General features: G+C 47.0%; 1 protein-coding gene across 3 annotated transcripts in view; it reads right to left on the minus strand.

Annotated features, from left to right (window-relative positions):
* The window catches only part of crtac1b (cartilage acidic protein 1b), a 325818-nt gene that overhangs the window by 234017 nt on the left and 72965 nt on the right, over window positions 1-18836 (minus strand). For all 3 annotated transcript variants that reach the window (XM_059947159.1, XM_059947158.1, XM_059947157.1), the window contains exons 3-4: window positions 5627-5823; window positions 2000-2136 (exon numbers count right to left, since the gene is read on the minus strand). In XM_059947159.1, coding sequence (XP_059803142.1) covers window positions 2000-2136; window positions 5627-5823 — 334 coding nt within the window. The remainder of the gene's footprint in view (window positions 1-1999; window positions 2137-5626; window positions 5824-18836) is intronic.

The raw sequence follows: 18836 nt of genomic DNA on the forward strand, positions 1-18836 counted from the left end.
TGTGCTGGTACTGTTATGTGTCTGAGTTACATGTACTGTGCTGGTACTGTTATGTGTATATGTACTGTACTGGTACTGTTATGTGTCTGAGTTACATGTACTGTGCTGGTACTGTTATGTGTATATGCACTGTACTGATACTGTTATGTGTATATGCACCATACTGGTACTGTTATGTGTATATGCACTGTGCTGGTACTGTTATGTGTATATGTACTGTGCTGGTACTGTTACATGTATATGTACTGTACTGGTACTGTTATGTGTATATGTACTGTGCTGGTCCAGAGGAGTGGTGTTTTGTTTGGCAGTAAACATGTGTTTGGGTAAATTACATTAAAATGAATTTAAACTTGAACTTCATCATGTCCTTGAGGAGTCAGTTTCATAAACACAAAAGATTCTGCAGATGCTGGAAATCCAGAGCAACACACACAAAATGCTGGAGGAACTCAGCAGTTCGGGCAGTGTCTACGGAGTTCCACAATCAGGACTAGAAAGAAAGGTGGTAGAAGCCAGAACAAGAAGATGGAGTGTGGAAGTCCTCACATGGTTTTAGTTTTGCACTTAACCCGAGGTGGAATTAATTACCACAAACAAGTCATTGTGTTTGTTGATGTGGAGGAAGTCTGAGAAACCTGCAATATTAAGATGAATGGGTCTAGAGTGAACGAGGAGCTCAAAGAAATTAGAATCAGTGAAAAGCTACTGTTGGAGAATAATTGGTATACCAAGTTACAATTCTCCAGGGCCAGAGAACCACCTTGGGTTCTGAAGCCAGCAGCTATGGAGATAATGGATGCATGGGTTACCATCTTCCAGAATTCCAAAGCACTGCCAGTGTGATGATAGAAGCAGCTACAGGATGTCGGCAACATTTAAAAGACATTTAGACAGGCAGATGAAAAGGCAGGGAATGATCCTGAGAGTGAAAGGGTTAATGTATGATGAGTGTTTGATGGCTCTAGGCTTGGACTCTCTGGAGTCTGGAAGAATGAAGGGAGATTAAACTGAAACCTATCAAATATTGAAAAACCTGGATAGAGTGAATGGGGAGAGGATACTTCTTATAGTGGGGGAGTCTAGGACCCGAGGGCATAGTCTCAGAATTGAAGGATTTCCCTTTCGAAAAGAGAAGAGACAGAATTTCTTTAATCAGAAGGTAGTAAATCTGTGCAATACATTGCCACGGACGGCTGTCTAGGCCATGTCATTGGGTGTATTTAAAGCGGAGACTTAAAGATCGTTTCTTGAGCAGCTAAGATGTCAAAGGTCACGGGGAGAAGGCAGGAGAAGGGAGGGAAAATAAATCAGAGACGGTGAAGCAGACTCATTCAGCTGAATGGCCTCATTCTGTTTCTATGTCTTATGGAATTGAGGGATATAAGCCAATGCAGGCAGATGAGATCAGTTTTAATTGGCATCATCTATCTACGTCTCTCGCCCTTGCCTTCTTCCTTTAATGCCTTAAAATTCATTTGGTCATCTTGGGTAATATCTCCCTCTTGGACTGGTGTCATTTTCTTTGCAAGCTTCTTGTGAAGTATTACTTCATTAATGGTGCTATGTAAGTGCAGGGTTGACTCTTTATTTATCAGGCGTATGTCGAAACGTACAGTGCAGTGCATCCTTTGCATCAACGACCAACACAGTTCGAGGGCAGCCTGCAAGTGGTGCCTGCTTCTGACACAACGTAGCACGCCCACAACTTACTGACTCTAACCCATACACAGAGTACACCTTTGGAATGTCAGAGGTAACCTGAGCACCCAGAAAAAAAACCCACACAATCATGGGGAGAACATAAGAACTCCTTACAGACAGTGGTGGGAATTGAACTGGATTTGCTGGTGCTATAATAGGTTACGCTAACTGCCGTGCTGCTGTGGCGCCTAAGGTTGGATAAATCCATCCACTGTTTCTCTGCTCCTCAGCACACCTGCGCATGAGGGCAATCTGCAAACTGGGATCTGACACAAGACTATGTTGACCCTTTTACCTTTCGATCCACACATGCCACTGATCGCCCAGCGAAGTGATTGGCCACCTGTCGGCGGACGTTGATGTCATCGCTCAGCAGGTCTTCCCACCTCCCGTTTCGGAATTTGAAGAGCTTATCAGTGTATGTGGCCATGCCTGTGAAAGAAACGAGAAGATTACTGTGACTAAATAGAACAATGGAATAGAGGCCATGGATTTTAGATCTCCCAGTCTAACACACCACGGCCCTTACACCTTATTGTCCACAAGTTTTCAAGGTTCAGTGGAGGAGCTTAAAGCCAATGTGAGGGGCAAAATTTTATTTAGAGAATGATGGTGTCATGAACTCTTCTGACCAGCACAGGGTGTCAGAGAGTGTCAGAACTCAGCGCTCCTATGCACGTGAACATCATTGATTTGGTTTAACTAGAACTAGTTAAGTGACTGGTTTAGTCGTTAACTTTTCCTTGTGGTTCTCGTGCCACTTGTTTTTATGAACGCAGGTTCCTTGTGCATCCTGTTTTGAGTTTGTTGAGTTCTGATTTTGATATGCACAGGGTTCTCATGCTATATGCATATTAAAGTTTGTCATGGCTAGTGTTCGTCGTTGAGTCATGAATTTGGGTTCCAAGTGAAGTTCTGTGTACTCTAGCCCTCTTGAGTCATTATGCTCTGATGTATTTTTTAATCCTCTTTTAAGTTCTACAAATAAATCACCATTGTTAATGTCTACCTCCAAGTCTGAGCTTACTCCAAACCCGGGTTCATTTGCCTGAAGATCTCGTTGCAGGAAATGCCTGGACAGTAGCAATGTCTTGTCGTTTTCACTGGAAACACTCTTAACTTTATAGGCTTGAGTTGTACAATAAAAGAAACATTGAAAAATTCTTCAGCACCATGGAATACATAAACTGAAGTTGTTTGCAACTAGTTTTCTACAGAATGTTCACAAACGAGAAAATCTGCAGATGCTGGAAATCAAGGTAGCACAAACAAAATGCTGGAGGATCTCAGCAGGTCAGATAGTATCTATGGAAAGAAATAAACAGTTGATAACGCCATTTCTAATTCCTCTCTCCCTTTTCTCAGTGTCTCTGTCTCCATCTCTAGAATCAAACTGTCTACTGATATCTCTTATAAATCTACCGACTCCTGCAGCTATCTTACCTGTACCTCTTCCTACTCCGTCTCCAGTAAAGATGCCATTCCTTTCTCTCAGTTCCTTCAACTCCACCATGTCTCCCCCATCTTCAACAGGAGCCTCTACCGCCAAACACATCTTTACTCACCAACCGCAGACCCCCCCCCCCCCACTTTCTGCTTTCTGCAAGGATCGTTCCCTCCATGTTCCCTTCTCCATTTGTCCCACCCCTTTAATCTCCCTCTTGGCACTTATCCCTGCCAGTGGATGGGCAGCTACACTGGTTCATTCACCACCTCCATTCAGAGCCCCAAACAGTCCTTCCAGGTGAGGCATTCACCCGTGAATCTGTTGGGGTTCCCTACTGTGTCCAGTGCTCCTGATATGGCCTCCTCTACAGTGGTGAAATCTGACCCAGACTCGTGGGCTATCGCTCCTTCCACAAAAACCAGGATTTCTCAGTGGCCAACTATTCTAATTCCAATCCCCATTCCAGTTCAATGTGTCAGTCTTTGACCTTCTCTACTGCCACGATGAGGCCACTCTCAGCTTGGAGAAGCAACACTTCATTTTCCATCTGGGTAGCTTCCAAACTGATGGCATGAACATCAATTTCTCCAGTGTCTGGTAATTTTTTCCCTTCCCCTTCTCTTTTCTTCTATTCCCCACTCTGCCTCCCCCTTAACCTCTTCTCTTCTCCTCATCTGCCTATCACCTCCCATTGGTGCCTCTCCTCCTTCCTTTTCTTTCATAGTTAACTCTCTTCTCCTATAAGATTCCTTCTTCTCTGGCCCTTTATCTTTTCCACCCATCACCTTCCAGCTCCTTACTTCACCCCCCTTCCCCACCCATTTGGCTTTTCCTCTCACCTTCTAGCTTGTCTTCCTTCCTCTCCCCAACCTTCTTGCCCTCTCCCCCTTGCTGTCCAGTCCTGATGAAGTGTGTCAGCCCAAGACATTGACTGTTTACTCCATTCTATAGACGCTGCCTGACCTGCCGAGTTCCTCCAGCAATCTGTGTGTGTGTGTGTGTTCCTCTGAACCTCCAGCATCTGCAGAATTTCTTGTGTTTATAACAATTGATGTTTCAGTCCGAGACCCTTCATCAGGACTCACACCACCCACACCAGTCGGTTCAAGAACAGTCATTACCCTATAACCATCAGGCTCTTGAACCACTATAAATAACTTCACTCACCACAACTCTGAACTGATGCCACAACCTACAGACTCACTTTCACGGAGCCTTTTCAGCTCATATTCTCAATGTCATTGGTTTTCTTTTGCACATTTGCATTTGCCCATTTATGTAGTTTTGGTAAAATTTTATTGTATTTCTTTTTCCCTGTAAATCCCTATGACAAAATGAATCTCATATACTATGGTAACACATGACAATAAGTTTACTTTGAACTTTAAACTACCTCAATGCACTGTGTAATGTTTTGATATGTATGAATGGTATGCATGACAATTTTTTTCACTGTACCTCGGTACAGGTGACAATAATAAACCAATTTTGGTGGAGAAAGACAGTTAAAAGGCTTTCAAACGGACCCATGAATATGAAGGGAAGGGAATGGAAGGAACTGGATGATACACAGGAGGAGGATATTTAGTTTCAATTGGCATCAAGATTATTGGCCGAGTGGCTTGTTCGGTGCTGTACTGTTCTAAGTTCTATGTTCTAAATGTGAGTTTCAAAAGTATACATTTTGTGCTTATTTAGGGTTATACAGCATGGAAATGGGCCCTTTGGCCTAACTAGTCTATGGTGACCAAGATTTCCGTCAAATCCAATCCCATCTGTCACATTTCAAAGTAAATTTATGATCAAGGTACATGTATGTCACAATATACTACCGTGAGATTCATTTTTCTTGCAGGCATTCACAGTAGAACAAAGAAATACAATAGAAACAATGAAAGACTACCAAACAACGTGCAGTAGACAAATTGTGCATCTACAAATAAAACAATTAATAATGAACAAATAGTACTGAGAATTTAAGTGGTAGAGTTCTTGAAAGTGAATCCATAGGTTGTGGAATCATTTCAGCGTTGAGGTGAGTGAAGCTGAATGAAGTTATCCACACTGGCTCAGGAGCCTGTCCCTGAACCTCATGGTGTGGGATCTAAGGCTCCTTTACCTCCTGCATGACAGCAGCAGTGAGAAGAGAGCATGGTCTGGATGATGTGTGTCCTCTCAATGTACCCATACAATTTATTACTTTCCTTCTGTCACATAAGTTTAGCCAAATCACATTTTTATTCTATGTTGTATTTACATTATCAGTAATTTGTGAATTCTGTAAGGGCAAACTTCTGTTACTGTAACGCGGGGATTGTCTGTAGTTGGTAGACACAAGTAACTCCACATTTGTGGGTGTCATATCTGGGTCTCATGTTTCACTGGTGCCAATTGGTGGGCACATCATGGAGCAAAGGGCCTGTACTCTTACATATTATTACATCGCTTTCCACCAGACAGAAAACATACACCTACCTGAGAAGGCATTGTTAGTGTTGAGGAAATATATCTCTTCCCTCCCATCGCCATCGATGTCACAGGCTGCCACACCGATAGCGTTGCCCTGGCGATCGCGGAGGGCATAGTATGGGGAACTCGATTCGTCTACTGCTATGTTCCGGAGCCTCTTCCGGACCTTGTCGTACTTGAGCACCAGGTTGGGGCCATTGTACCTGTGGGGACGTAAACACGGAGAAGTGAATGATATGGAGCAGGTCAAAGGGAAAGATGGTGTCCACAGGTAGAGAGAGCATGGTGTGGGGGCTCCAGTGCAGGGAGTTGCTGTAGACTCAACCACCTCCACCATGGCCACAACTCCCCTCACCATCAATGACATCTTCAAGAGGCAGTGCCCAAAAAAGGCAGCGTCCATCATTAAGGACCCTCACCATCCAGGATATGCCCTCTTCTCATTATTACCATTGGGAAGATTTACAGGACCCTGAAGACACACATTCATTTTAGGAACAGCTTCATCCTCTCTGCTATCAGATTTCTGAATGGTCCAAGAACCCATAAACATTATCTCCTTATTCGTTTTTACATTATTTATTGTTGTAACATATACAGGAGTAATTTTTATGCCTTGCACTGTACCACTGCTGCAAAACAACAGACAACAACTTATGTCAGTGATAATGAACCGGCTCCGATTCTGATTCATCAGGACAAGCTGCACAAGACGTTGGAGAGGCCGTTAATGAAATACTGTGTTCAGTTTTCATCACCCTGCTATACGAAAACTCCCATTAAACTGTAAAGAGAGCAGAGGTGATTCATGATAATGTTGCAGGGACTCAGGGGACTAAATTACAGAGAAAAATTGAGCAGATTGGGATCTTCTGCGTTGGAGTGTAGGAGGAAAAGGGGTAATGATAGAGAGGGGTATAAAATCCTGAGGACCACAGACAGGGTGAATGCACACAGTCCTTTACCCAGGGGTGGGGAATCAAGAACTGGAGGGCATAGGTTTAATGTGTACAACCTTTTATCCAGAGGGTGGTCCATTGTATATTGATAAGAAAGTTCTATGTTTAATTTATGTTTCTTTTGTCATCACAGTTTATCTGATGTTATGAGCCTGTGATGCTGTGGCAAGTGAGTTTTTCTTTGCATCTGGACAGACATGTACTTATGCACCTGACAATGGACTTGACGTCCACTTTCACTTTGATTAACAGCAATTAAAAACCACAAATAATATCTTAAAGGCACTTGGACGAGTGTATGGATAGGAAATGTTCAGAGGGAGATTGGCCAACTGTGCGCAAATAGGACGTTTAAATGGAATTTGGGTTAGCATGGATCTGTTGGGCTGAAGGGTCTCTTTCTCTGCTGTATATCTCTAGGACTCTATCTCCAAGGCTCCATCTGTCATCTGGGCCTGTGTTCATCAGTTTTGGCCATCTGCCTCTCTCCTGGAGAGTCTGTGATCACACGGGTATGAAGAAGGTGGATGAGATGGCAAGTATTCCTGGAGAGCTCAGTGGGAGCTTGAAGACATTAATTCCACTCTCAGTGGTCACCTCTGTCCCATGACTGTGTATGGGATTCTTGCCAATTCAATGCCCCAAATATGCCTGGTGGGAGAGATAGCGATCCAGCCGAAGACCAGGGTTCACTTTCTGCCACTGTCCGTAAGGAGTTTGTACATTCTCCCCATGACCGTGGGGGTTTCCTCCGGGTGCTCTGGTTTCCTCCCACAGTCCACAGGTGTGCGGATTAGGGTTATTGGCCGGAAGGGAAGAAGGCGGAAGCCAAGAAAAAAAGAGTAGGTGTAGGGGAAATAGCTGGATCCAGGTGAGGGGGAGGAAGGGAGCTGATGGGGAGAGAAGGATATAATGAAATTATGTGAGAAGCTGGGAGGTGAAAGCTGGAAGGGGCAAAGGGATGAAAAAGATGGACAGTGGAGCATGGGAGAAAGGGAAGGAGGAGAGGAACTAGAGTTCAAAGGTATAGTATACAACCTTGCGATTTGTCTTTTTGCAGGCAGGCATAAAGCTAAGAAACATAATAGAACCAGTTTAAAGAAAATCCCCACACAACAAAGACCATCAAACACCCAATGTGTGACAGAAAGAACAAATAATAAGTAAACAAATAGCATTAACTGCAGAGTCCTTGAAAGTGAGACCACAGCCACAGAGCTACTGAGGTGAGTGAAGTCAGTCCAGAAACCTGAAGGCTGCAGGCCTCAGCCATGGAATCAGTTCAGTGCTGTGTCGATGGCTGCAGGCCTCAGCCATGGAACCATTTCAGTGCTGTGTCGACGGCTGCAGGCCTCAGCCATGGAATCAGTTCAGTGCTGTGTCGATGGCTGCAGGCCTCAGCCATGGAGTCAGTTCAGTGCTGTGTCGACGGCTGCAGGCCTCAGCCATGGAGTCAGTTCAGTGCTGTGTCGATGGCTGCAGGCCTCAGCCATGGAGTCAGTTCAGCGCTGTGTCGATGGCTGCAAGCCTCCGCTGCAGAGTCAGTTCAGCGCTGAAGCACTTTGATCAAATTGTGCAAATAGTAAAAAAAAATCTAAACAGAAATTCATGGAACATGAATTGCAGAGTCCCTGAAAATGAGTCCACAGCCGCAGAGCATGCTTAGCGCAAAGGCAAGTGAAGCCCTTCCAGGAGTCTGATGCTCCCGGACCACGACTGCTCCTGAATCGGGCGGCATGGGACCCAAGTCTCCTGCACCTCCCGCCCGACGACAGCAGCAAGAAGAGAGAGAGAGACTGATCAAATACAGGCAGACTGCGCTGCACACCCGTTTGTTTTCTGCTCTCTTCCCCGACGATTTTAACCTTGCCCAACACTTTGATCGGCATGAAGTAATGGAGCCGACCACGGGCTTGCGTCCCACCATCAGGAATCGGTGCACTCACCACCAGTGATGGCCGCCCCGGCCACAGCTGCACTCTCCACTCTCACCCATGCCAAGTCCCCCAACAGACTGCACAATCACCAGGCTATGGTGCAGGGAGTTGGAACGAGGCATTAAAAACAAAACCAGGTTGGCATTGACTAAAAGGGCCACAGAGCCTGTTTCAGTGCTGCTGGGCTCTGTGGTTCACCGGATTGTTTAGTCAGCTCAAAAATGCCTCCTTAAAGGGGAAATGACAGGCTGCAATCACACGTCTGAAGTATATCTCGAAGAGGAGTACCTAGTTGTCTCGTGGGCTGTCTGCAACATGCCACCATTGGTCTCTGAGCCATCTTGCAATGGTTAAGAGGGAGGAAGGTGTGGATGAAGGACAGGATGTGAGGGCAGGGGAGGGGAATGAGAAGAGGGATGGGGCAAGGGGATAAGGAAAATGAAGTGGGGGGCGTGAGGAAGGGGGAAGAGGGGGTGTGATAAAAAACTTCGAGAAATCAATGTTGATACCATCAGGATGCAGGCTACTGAAATAAGGTGTGGCTCCTTCACTCTGTGTCTGGCCTCAGCATGCCACTGGGGGAGGCTGTGGACAGATAAGGCCACGCTAAATCCTCAGAGACAATCTCAGCTACAACAGACACAGTCGGCATCCGTCAGGAACTTCTTGTAATGACAGAAACGGGCTCGGCTTTAACACTGTCAAAAGGGCAACTGGGTGCTCAGTGTGAGCACCTCTGGCTGGTTCTGTCACGTTCTCAGAGGGTGGGCAGTCAAACCTCTTGCCACAGAAAGGAATTAATCATAACTCTGTTATTGAGCATAGAACATGAAACATTACAGCACAGTACAGACCCTTCGGCCCACTGCGCTGTGCCAGCTTTTTAACCTACCCAATCCTTCTCTCTTACAGAAACCTCCATTTTTTGATCATCTGACAACCTCTTAAATATCCCAAATGTATCTGCCCCTTCTATCCCCCTTGGCTGTTATGAGAGGCACCCAACCATGCCAGCTTCTGGGGTTTAGATGCTCTAACTCTCCGGAGCATGGGTAGCTGGTTCAGCACCATCCTGCTAATTGGCAGCACGTTTTGGGCTCCAAGAATCATTTAGAGTTTCTGAATGGAGCCTCAGTGCTCACTTGTAAACCCAACCAGAGATATCTTTGAGCGTTTTGTTTTGTGCTCAGTTCTCGATCCTAGCCTTGGATACTCCAGTATTTAGGTCCAAACCATCCTCATCATTGACATTTGTCGCATTGGCAGCGTGTTCCACGCACTCACCAGTCTCTGCGCAAATAAAAACTTACCTCTGACTTCCCCCCTATACTTTCCTCCACTCATCTTACAAATTATGTCCTCTCATTTGAGCCATTGCTGCCCTGGAAGAAAGTCTCTGGCTGTCCATTCTGTCTATGCCTGGGACATCTCTGTCATCACATCTCATTCTCCTTCACTCCAAGGAGAAAATCCCAAGCATAGAAACATAGAAAATAGGTGCAGGAGTAGGCCATTCATCCCTTCGAGCCTGCACCGCCATTCAGTATGATCATGGCTGATCATCCAACTCAGAAGCCTGTACCTGCTTTCTCTCCATACCCCACAATCCCTTTAGCCACAAGGGCCATATCTAACTCCCTCTTAAATATAGCCAATGAACTGGCCTCAACTGTTTCCTGTGGCAGAGAATTCCACAGATTCACCACTCTCTGTGTGAAGAAGTTTTTCCTCATCTCGGTCCTAAAAGGCTTCCCCTTTATCCTTAAACTGTGACCCCTCGTTCTGGACTTTCCCAACATAAGACATAAGATATCTAATCATAAGCTCTCTAATCCAGACAGCTCACGGGACCTTACTGTGTACCACATCATATGCCCTAGAAGAAGAAGAAAGCCCTTAACTCCAAGTGGAGTCATCGGGACGCCATCATGATGACGTTTTTTTTTAAACAGACTTTCTTACTTTACCGAGGCCGAGTTGCTAGCTCGACGCTCAACCCAGCACGGATGGAAAGCGTTCAAGAGAGCTGGCTGGATTCGAACCTGGGACCGTTCGCTCCAAAGTCCAGCACTGATGCCACTGCGCCACCAGCCGGCCTACGCCCTAGGGATATCCCCAATTAAGGCGCAACAAGAACGGCGACTCTTCCCTTCTCTCAGCAGATCTTTGCAGCAGGATCCCTTATGGGATGCACTATGGGCAAATGGGCAGGGGTGGTGTGGGAGCAGGTCTGTTTGGGCCTCAGGAAATCTGTGTTGGATGCAACTGTGTCAGGGAGGTTGGGACTGACAGGGGGACGGTTAACAGGAGGGAACACCAAATGGGGGGGGGGGGGGGAGAGACAAATGGCCCCAAGCCATATGACTTATGGACATCTGCCCTCTGCCCTTCTTCCATCACTTCCTTATTACCATTTTGTTTATTTTTGACTTAATTAGAGAAACAACATAGAACTGGCCCTTCTAGCCCCTTGAGCTGCACTTCCCAACAATCCATCTACTTAACACTAGCCTAAAGACAGAAAAATTTATAATGAAGCAATTAACCTACTGACCGGTTCATCTTTGACTGTGGAAGGAGACTGGAATACCCAAAGGAAACCCAAGTGGACACGGAGAGAAGGGACAAAGTTCTTACTAACGGACGTGGAATTGAACTCTGAATTCCGAAGCCCCACATTCTCTAACCGCTAGGCTACTGTGGGACTTTCACGCGGTCCACTCATCCCCACTCCATTTACCGTCGTGAAGCATATATCGATGTGTGAAATTATGCTCAAAAACCTTTCTGTAACCCTTTGCACTGCCCATCTCTTAGCCGTTACTGCTTATATTTTTGAAGTCTAACTTGGCCTATCTCGAATGACGTTTCTGCCTGCAATAAAAAGAATTGCTTGGGGGTGGCTCACCCCGTGACGTCAATAATTCACAGCCCTCAGAGTGGTTGTCTATGTTGGTCCATTGGGTATGCTCACCCTCGGTCAGTCCCGCTCTCCCTCAGTCCCACACTCCCTCAGTAATGCTCCCCCTCAGTCCCACTCTACCTCAGTCCTACACTCCCTCAGTAATACTCCCCCTCAGTCCCGCTTTACCTCAGTTCCACACTCAGTCCCACACTCCCTCAGTAATACTCCCCCTCAGTCCCGCTTTACCTGTTCCACACTCCCTCAGTCCCACACTCCCTCAGTAATACTCCCCCTCAGTCCCACTTTACCTCAGTTCCACACTCAGTCCCACACTCCCTCAGTAATACTCCCCCTCAGTCCCGCTTTACCTGTTCCACACTCCCTCAGTCCCACACTCCCTCAGTAATACTCCACCTCAGTCCCACTTTACCTCAGTTCCACACTCCCTCAGTGATGCTCTCCCTCAGTCCCACTCTACCTCAGTCCCACACTCCCTCAGTAATACTCCCCCTCAGTCCCGCTTTACCTCACTTTCACACTCACTCAGTTCCACACTCCCTCAGTAATACTCCCCCTCAGTCCCGCTTTACCTCAGTTCCACACTCCCTCAGTCCTACACTCCCTCTGTGATGCTCTCCCTCAGTCCCACTCTACCTCAGTTCCACACTCCCTCAGTCCTACACTCCCTCAGTGATGCTCCCCCTCAGTCCCACTTTACCTCAGTTCCACACTCCCTCAGTCCTACACTCCCTCAGTGATGCTCACCCTCGGTCTGCTCTCCCTCAGTAATGCTCTCCCTCAGTCCCACTCTACCTCAGTTCCACACTCCCTCAGTCCCACTCTACCTCAGTTCCACACTCCCTCAGTCCTACACTCCCTCAGTGATGCTCACCCTCGATCCCACTCTACCTCAGTTCCACACTCCCTCAGTAGCTCTCCCTCAGTCCCACTCTACCTCAGTTCCACACTCCCTCAGTCCCACTCTACCTCAGTTCCACACTCCCTCAGTCCTACACTCCCTCAGTGATGCTCACCCTCGATCCCACTCTACCTCAGTTCCACACTCCCTTAGTCCCACTTTACTCAGTTCCACACTCCCTCAGTAATGCTCTCCCTCAGTCCCACTCTACCTCAGTTCCACACTCCCTCAGTCCCACTTTACCTCAGTTCCACACTCCCTCAGTCCTACACTCCCTCAGTGATGCTCACCCTCGATCCCACTCTCTCGCAGTAATGCATTCTCTCAGTCACTACACTCCCCCCGCACTGTCAGCTCTCATTCCCACAATCCCTCTGCCCTGCTCAGCCAACGGTGGGCTGAATGGCCTCTTTCTGAACTCAAATCTCAACGATCCTTAAAAGATGACAGCAAAGCAAACTGAGATGAGGTCAGGGGAAGAGAAAGGGTATCATTAAGTGGTGATTTAATAGGTTATCATTTCATTAGTTAGTTTAGAATGGAGGAAAGGTTCATTAGTTAATTAGTAACTGCAATTTAATCACTTTCTTCCACATCTAGTTAATCAGAGCTGGAATATATTTAATTAATACATTACAGTTAATTGGCTTCCCACCCTGCAGATGGTAATGAGGATGGGTAGGACTGTTCTGAATAAACTCAGCACCAATTCACTGCTTTCAACTGCACATTTTAAAACATCTGCATTCTGCGTCCAGTCACATCCAGAATCTTAATAAGCTCTGAGGAATTAGCTCGGGATCTCACTGACAGTCCTTGCCTGGATAGTGGAGAGAGGGACTCACCTTCCTACAGGCCTGGAGCATCACGTGCTGCCCCCACCACCCGAGGTTACTGGTTTATTATCACCGGCATGTGGCATGAAATTTGTTAACTTAGCAGCAGCAGTTCAATGCAATACATAATCTAGAAATAAGTAAATCAATCAATAAATAAATTAGATAGATAGATAGATAAATAGATAACAATATACGTATATTGAATAGATTTAAAAACGTGCAAAAATCAGAAATTCTGTGTATTTAAAAAAAGTGAGGTAGTGTCCAAGGGTTCAATGTCCATTTAGGAGGGGAAGAAGCTGTTACTGAATCACTGAGTGTGTGCCTTCAGGCTTCTGCACCTCCTACTTGACGGTAACAGTGAGAAAAGGGTTTGCCCTGGGTGCTGAAGGTCCTTACTAATGGACACTGCTTTCTGAGACACCGCTCCCTGAAGATGTCCCGGGTACTTTGTAGGCTAGTGCCTAAAATGGAGCTGACTAGATTTACAACCCTTTGCGGCTTCTTCTGGTCCTGTGCAGTAGCCCTCGCCCCTCCCATACCAGACAGTGATGCAGCCTGTCAGAATACTCTCCGCTGTACATCTATAGAAGTTTTTGAGTGTTTTTGTGGACATGCCAAACCTCTTCAGACTCCTAATGAAGCCGCTGGACCCGTTTACTCTCGGTACGGAACTGACTCCACAGACTGTGGACTCACTCACAGCTTAAGTTCTATGAATTATTTGTTTACTTTTTATCATTTGCACAATCTGTCCTCTCTTTGCACATTGAATGTTTGTCGGTCTTTGTTATGAGTGTTTTTTTTGTGCATTCTGCTATATTTCTCTATCTTCCTGTGAGAGCATGCAAGAAAATGAACCTCAAGGTTGCATATACTGTAAATACTTTAGTAACAAATTTACTTTAAAACCCAAACAACAACGCAACGATAAATTAGTTTATCATTGTCACGGTGAATGGAATTGGTCTATTGTTGTCACATGCACAGTGTCCATTCAGTGCACAGTGCATCAAGGTAGCACAAGGGAATATTACGGAGTGCAGAAAAAGGTGTTACAGTCACAGAGAAAGTGCAGTGCAGGGAAACAAGAAGGAACGAGAACACACTGAGGCATGTGGTGAGGTCGAGTGCAGCTTATTGTGTCAGGGAATCACTCAATGGTCGTATGACAACAGGTGAATTTTTCAGTCTTGCTCCCACAGACAGCTGTGGAGGCCAGGTCATTGGGTGTATTTCAGGCAGAGATTGAATGTCCTTGATTGGACACGGCATCAAAGGTTATGGGGAGAAAGATGGGGAGTGAAACTGAGGAGAGGTAAAAAGGATCGACAGAGCAGACTAGATGGGCCAAATGGCCTAATTCTGCTCCTATGTCTCATGGTAGCCAGCAGTCCTTGAGCCTGGGGGTACGTGATTTCAGGCTTTTGTATCTTCTGGGAGAGGAGAGAAGACCAGGTGGGTGGAGTCTTGATGATTACCTTTGGCTGCTTTATTGAGGCAGTAGGAAGAGTAGACAAAGTCTACGGAGGGGAGGCTGTTTTCTGTGACGTGCTGAGTCGTGCCTGTGTCTCTCAGCAGTTTCTTGTGGCCAAGGGCAGAGCAGTTCCTGTAATGCCTTTGAATAGAATGTTTCCTATGGCACAGCAATAAATCTGGTGAGGATTATAGGGGAGCTGACAAACTTCTTTAGTCTCCTGAGGAAGTAGGGTTGGCATTGAGCTCTTTTGGCTGTGGCGATTGTGAGTCATATCAGACCAGGTAGAAACCTTATCTGCTGTAAACCTTAACACGTCCCACACACATTGAAGAAGCAAGTGGAGGACTCAGAATAACGAGGCAACACCAGCTATGGCTGTACCTGAAGTGGGCAGTACTGCCCCACTCTGGGGCAGGACAGAAAATGCTGGATCAGTGGTAAGTGGTATCCAGAGATGTCTTTGCAGGATGTTGAGGCAGAGTTACGGGAGCCAAAGTTTTCTGCAAACTGTATGCTCTCCAGCAAGTCATATCTTTGATTCGGGTCAGCAATATCTCACAATTAACGCACCTAAAACCCTTCCCTCAATGTCAACAAAGCAAAAGAGCTGCTTGTTGACTTCAGGAAGTGGTGTGGTACACATGCTCCTGTCTGCATCAGCGGAGCTGAGGCTGAGAGCTTCAAATCCCTGGGAGCAAACATCACAGATAACCTGCACTGTTCGATCATGTAGCTGTCATTGGCCAAGAAACCTCAGCAACACATCTACACCTTCAGGAGAATAAAGAAAGTTGGCAGGTCCCTGTCAACTTGCACCAATTTCTATCTGAGTGTATAACTGCTGTGCCCAAGACCACAAGAAACTGCAGAGAGATAGAGACATCACGGAAACCAGCCTTCCCTCGTTGGCACTGTTTGCACTTCTCTCTGCCTCAGGGAAGCAGCCAAAGGCCCCGTCGGCCCTGTACAATCTCTACTCTCCCATCGGGAGAGATACAAGATACAAAAGCCTGAAACCAGACTCCAGGGCAGCTTCTACCCCACCGGTTATAAAACTACTGAACTGTTCCGATCCAGATTCATTATCGCATATACATCAAAACTTCGAGTGATATGAATCGTTTGTATTAACAACCAACGCAACCCAAGGATGTGCTGGGGAGGGGCTTGTATGTGACACCACACATACTGCCACCAACACAGCATTCCTACTATGTTCAGTAGAACACAGATTCTTGACCCCACACTCTACCTTGTTCTGGCCTATTGCCAGCCTGCTCTGCATTCTCTCAGTAACTGTAGACCTATATTCTGTATTCTCTTCTAGCTTTCCCTTGTACTGCCTCAATACACAGATGTGGTGAACTGATCTCTATGGACAGCATGCAAAAACGTTTTTTACTCTACTTCAGTGTGTGTAATAATAATGAGATAGTTTATCATCTTATCAGCTGTCAACCCCTCATCTCAGCCACACGTAGATGGCTGATCACTAGATCACTGATCACACGTACATCAGAAACGTACCGCGAAGTACGTTGTTTGTGTTACAGCCTGGAGAGGCAGCCCACAAGTGTCTCCACACTTCCTGGAAATGCACTCAAAATGCTGGAGGAACTCAGCAGGCCAGGCAGAATCTATGGAAAAGAGTATTGTCAACGTTTCGGGCTGAAAACCTTTCATTTATTTTTTTGTTCTTTCTGGGGGTGGGGGAAGACGACAATCTTGTCGCTGTTTTGCACAATTAGTTTTTTTTTGCATGTGGGACAGGGTTTAATGATTTTTTCTGAACAGGTTCCATGCTTTTCTTTGTTTCATGGCTACCTGTGAGAAAGGCAAACCCCAGGCTGTGTACTGTAGACATACTTTGATAATAATAAATGTATTTCTGAACTTTTACTGTTAACGTAACGTGCATGCACGCGCGCACACACACACTCACTCACACACACCCACACACCGACACACACACTCACACACCCTTACTCACACAGACACACACACACTCACTCACACACACACCCCCACACACACACACTCACCCACACACAGACACACACACACCCACACGCACACACTCCCCCTACACACACACTCACTCACACACACACGTAAACACACTCATTCACATCCACACACACATACTCACACACACTCACCCACACACAGACACACACACTCATACACAGAACCACACGCACACTCCCACACACACACTCACAAGGACACACACTCACTCACACACACACACACACTCACACTCACTCACACACACAGCCACACACACACCCACTCACCGACACACACACACTCACACACCCCCACACTCACTCACACACACACACCCCCACACACACACTCACCCACACGCACTCACATCCACACGCACACACTCCCCCCACACACAGACACTCTCACACAGACACACACGCACACAGACACTCACTCACACACATACACATACACTCACTCACTCACACCCACACACACATACTCACACACACCCACACACAGAACCACACGCACACCCCCCCACACACACACTCACAAGGACACACACTGACTCACACACACACACTCACACACTCACTCACACACACACACTCACTCACACACACTCCCCCCCCACACACACACTCACACAGACACTCTCACACAGGCACACACGCACACAGACACTCACTCACACACACTCACTCACTCACACACAGACACACACATCCACACACACTCACACACCCCCTCCACACACACACACTCACACAGACATTCTCACAGACACACACCCTTACTCACACACATACACACACGCTCACTCACACACACACACAGCCACACACACACCCACTCACCGACACACACATACTCACACACCCCCACACTCACTCACACACCCACACACACACTCACCCACACACAGACACACACACACACCCACACGCACTCACATCCACACGCACACACTCCCCCCACACACACACACTCACACAGACACTCTCACACAGACACACACGCACACAGACACCCACACACCCACACACACTCACATCCACATGCACACACTCCCCCCACACACACACGCTCACACAGACACACACAGACACTCACTCACACACATACACATACACTCACTCACTCACACCCACACACACATACTCACACACACCCACACACAGAACCACACGCACACCCCCCCACACACACACTCACAAGGACACACGCTCACTCACACACACACACTCACACGCTCACTCACACACACACTCACACACTCACTCACACACACACACTCACTCACACACACTCCCCCCCACACACACACACACTCACACACACACACTCACACAGACACACACGCACACAGACACTCACTCACACACATACACATACACTCACTCACTCACACCCACACACACATACTCACACACACCCACACACAGAACCACACGCACACGCCCCCACACACACACTCACAAGGACACACGCTCACTCACACACACTCACACACTCACTCACACACACACACTCACTCACACACACACCCACACACAGACACACACACACCCACACGCACTCACATCCACACGTACACACTCCCCCCCACACACACACACACACTCACACAGACACTCACTCACACACACTCACTCACTCACTCACACACACACATACTCACACACTCACCCACACACAGACACACACATCCACACACACACTCACACAGACATTCTCACAGACACACACCCTTACTCACACACATACACACACACTCACTCACACACACACACACAGCCACACACACACCCACTCACCGACACACACACACTCACACACCCCCACACTCACTCACACACACACACACTCACACACACACACCCACACACACACTCACCCACACACCCACACTCACACCCACACGCACTCACATCCACACACTCCCCCCACACACACACGCTCACACAGACACACACGCACACAGACACTCACTCACACACATACACACACACTCACTCACTCACTCACACCCACACACACAACCACACGCACACCCCACACACACTCACACACACACCCACATATGCTGTATCCAGAGATACCAGCCACGTGACAGATGCACCGCCTCCTGGCTGGTCGGAGGACACACCACACACCAATCAACATTTGGTCCCTCCCAACT

Source organism: Hypanus sabinus, chromosome 22 (genome assembly GCF_030144855.1).
Source record: "Hypanus sabinus isolate sHypSab1 chromosome 22, sHypSab1.hap1, whole genome shotgun sequence".
NCBI lineage: Eukaryota > Metazoa > Chordata > Chondrichthyes > Myliobatiformes > Dasyatidae > Hypanus > Hypanus sabinus.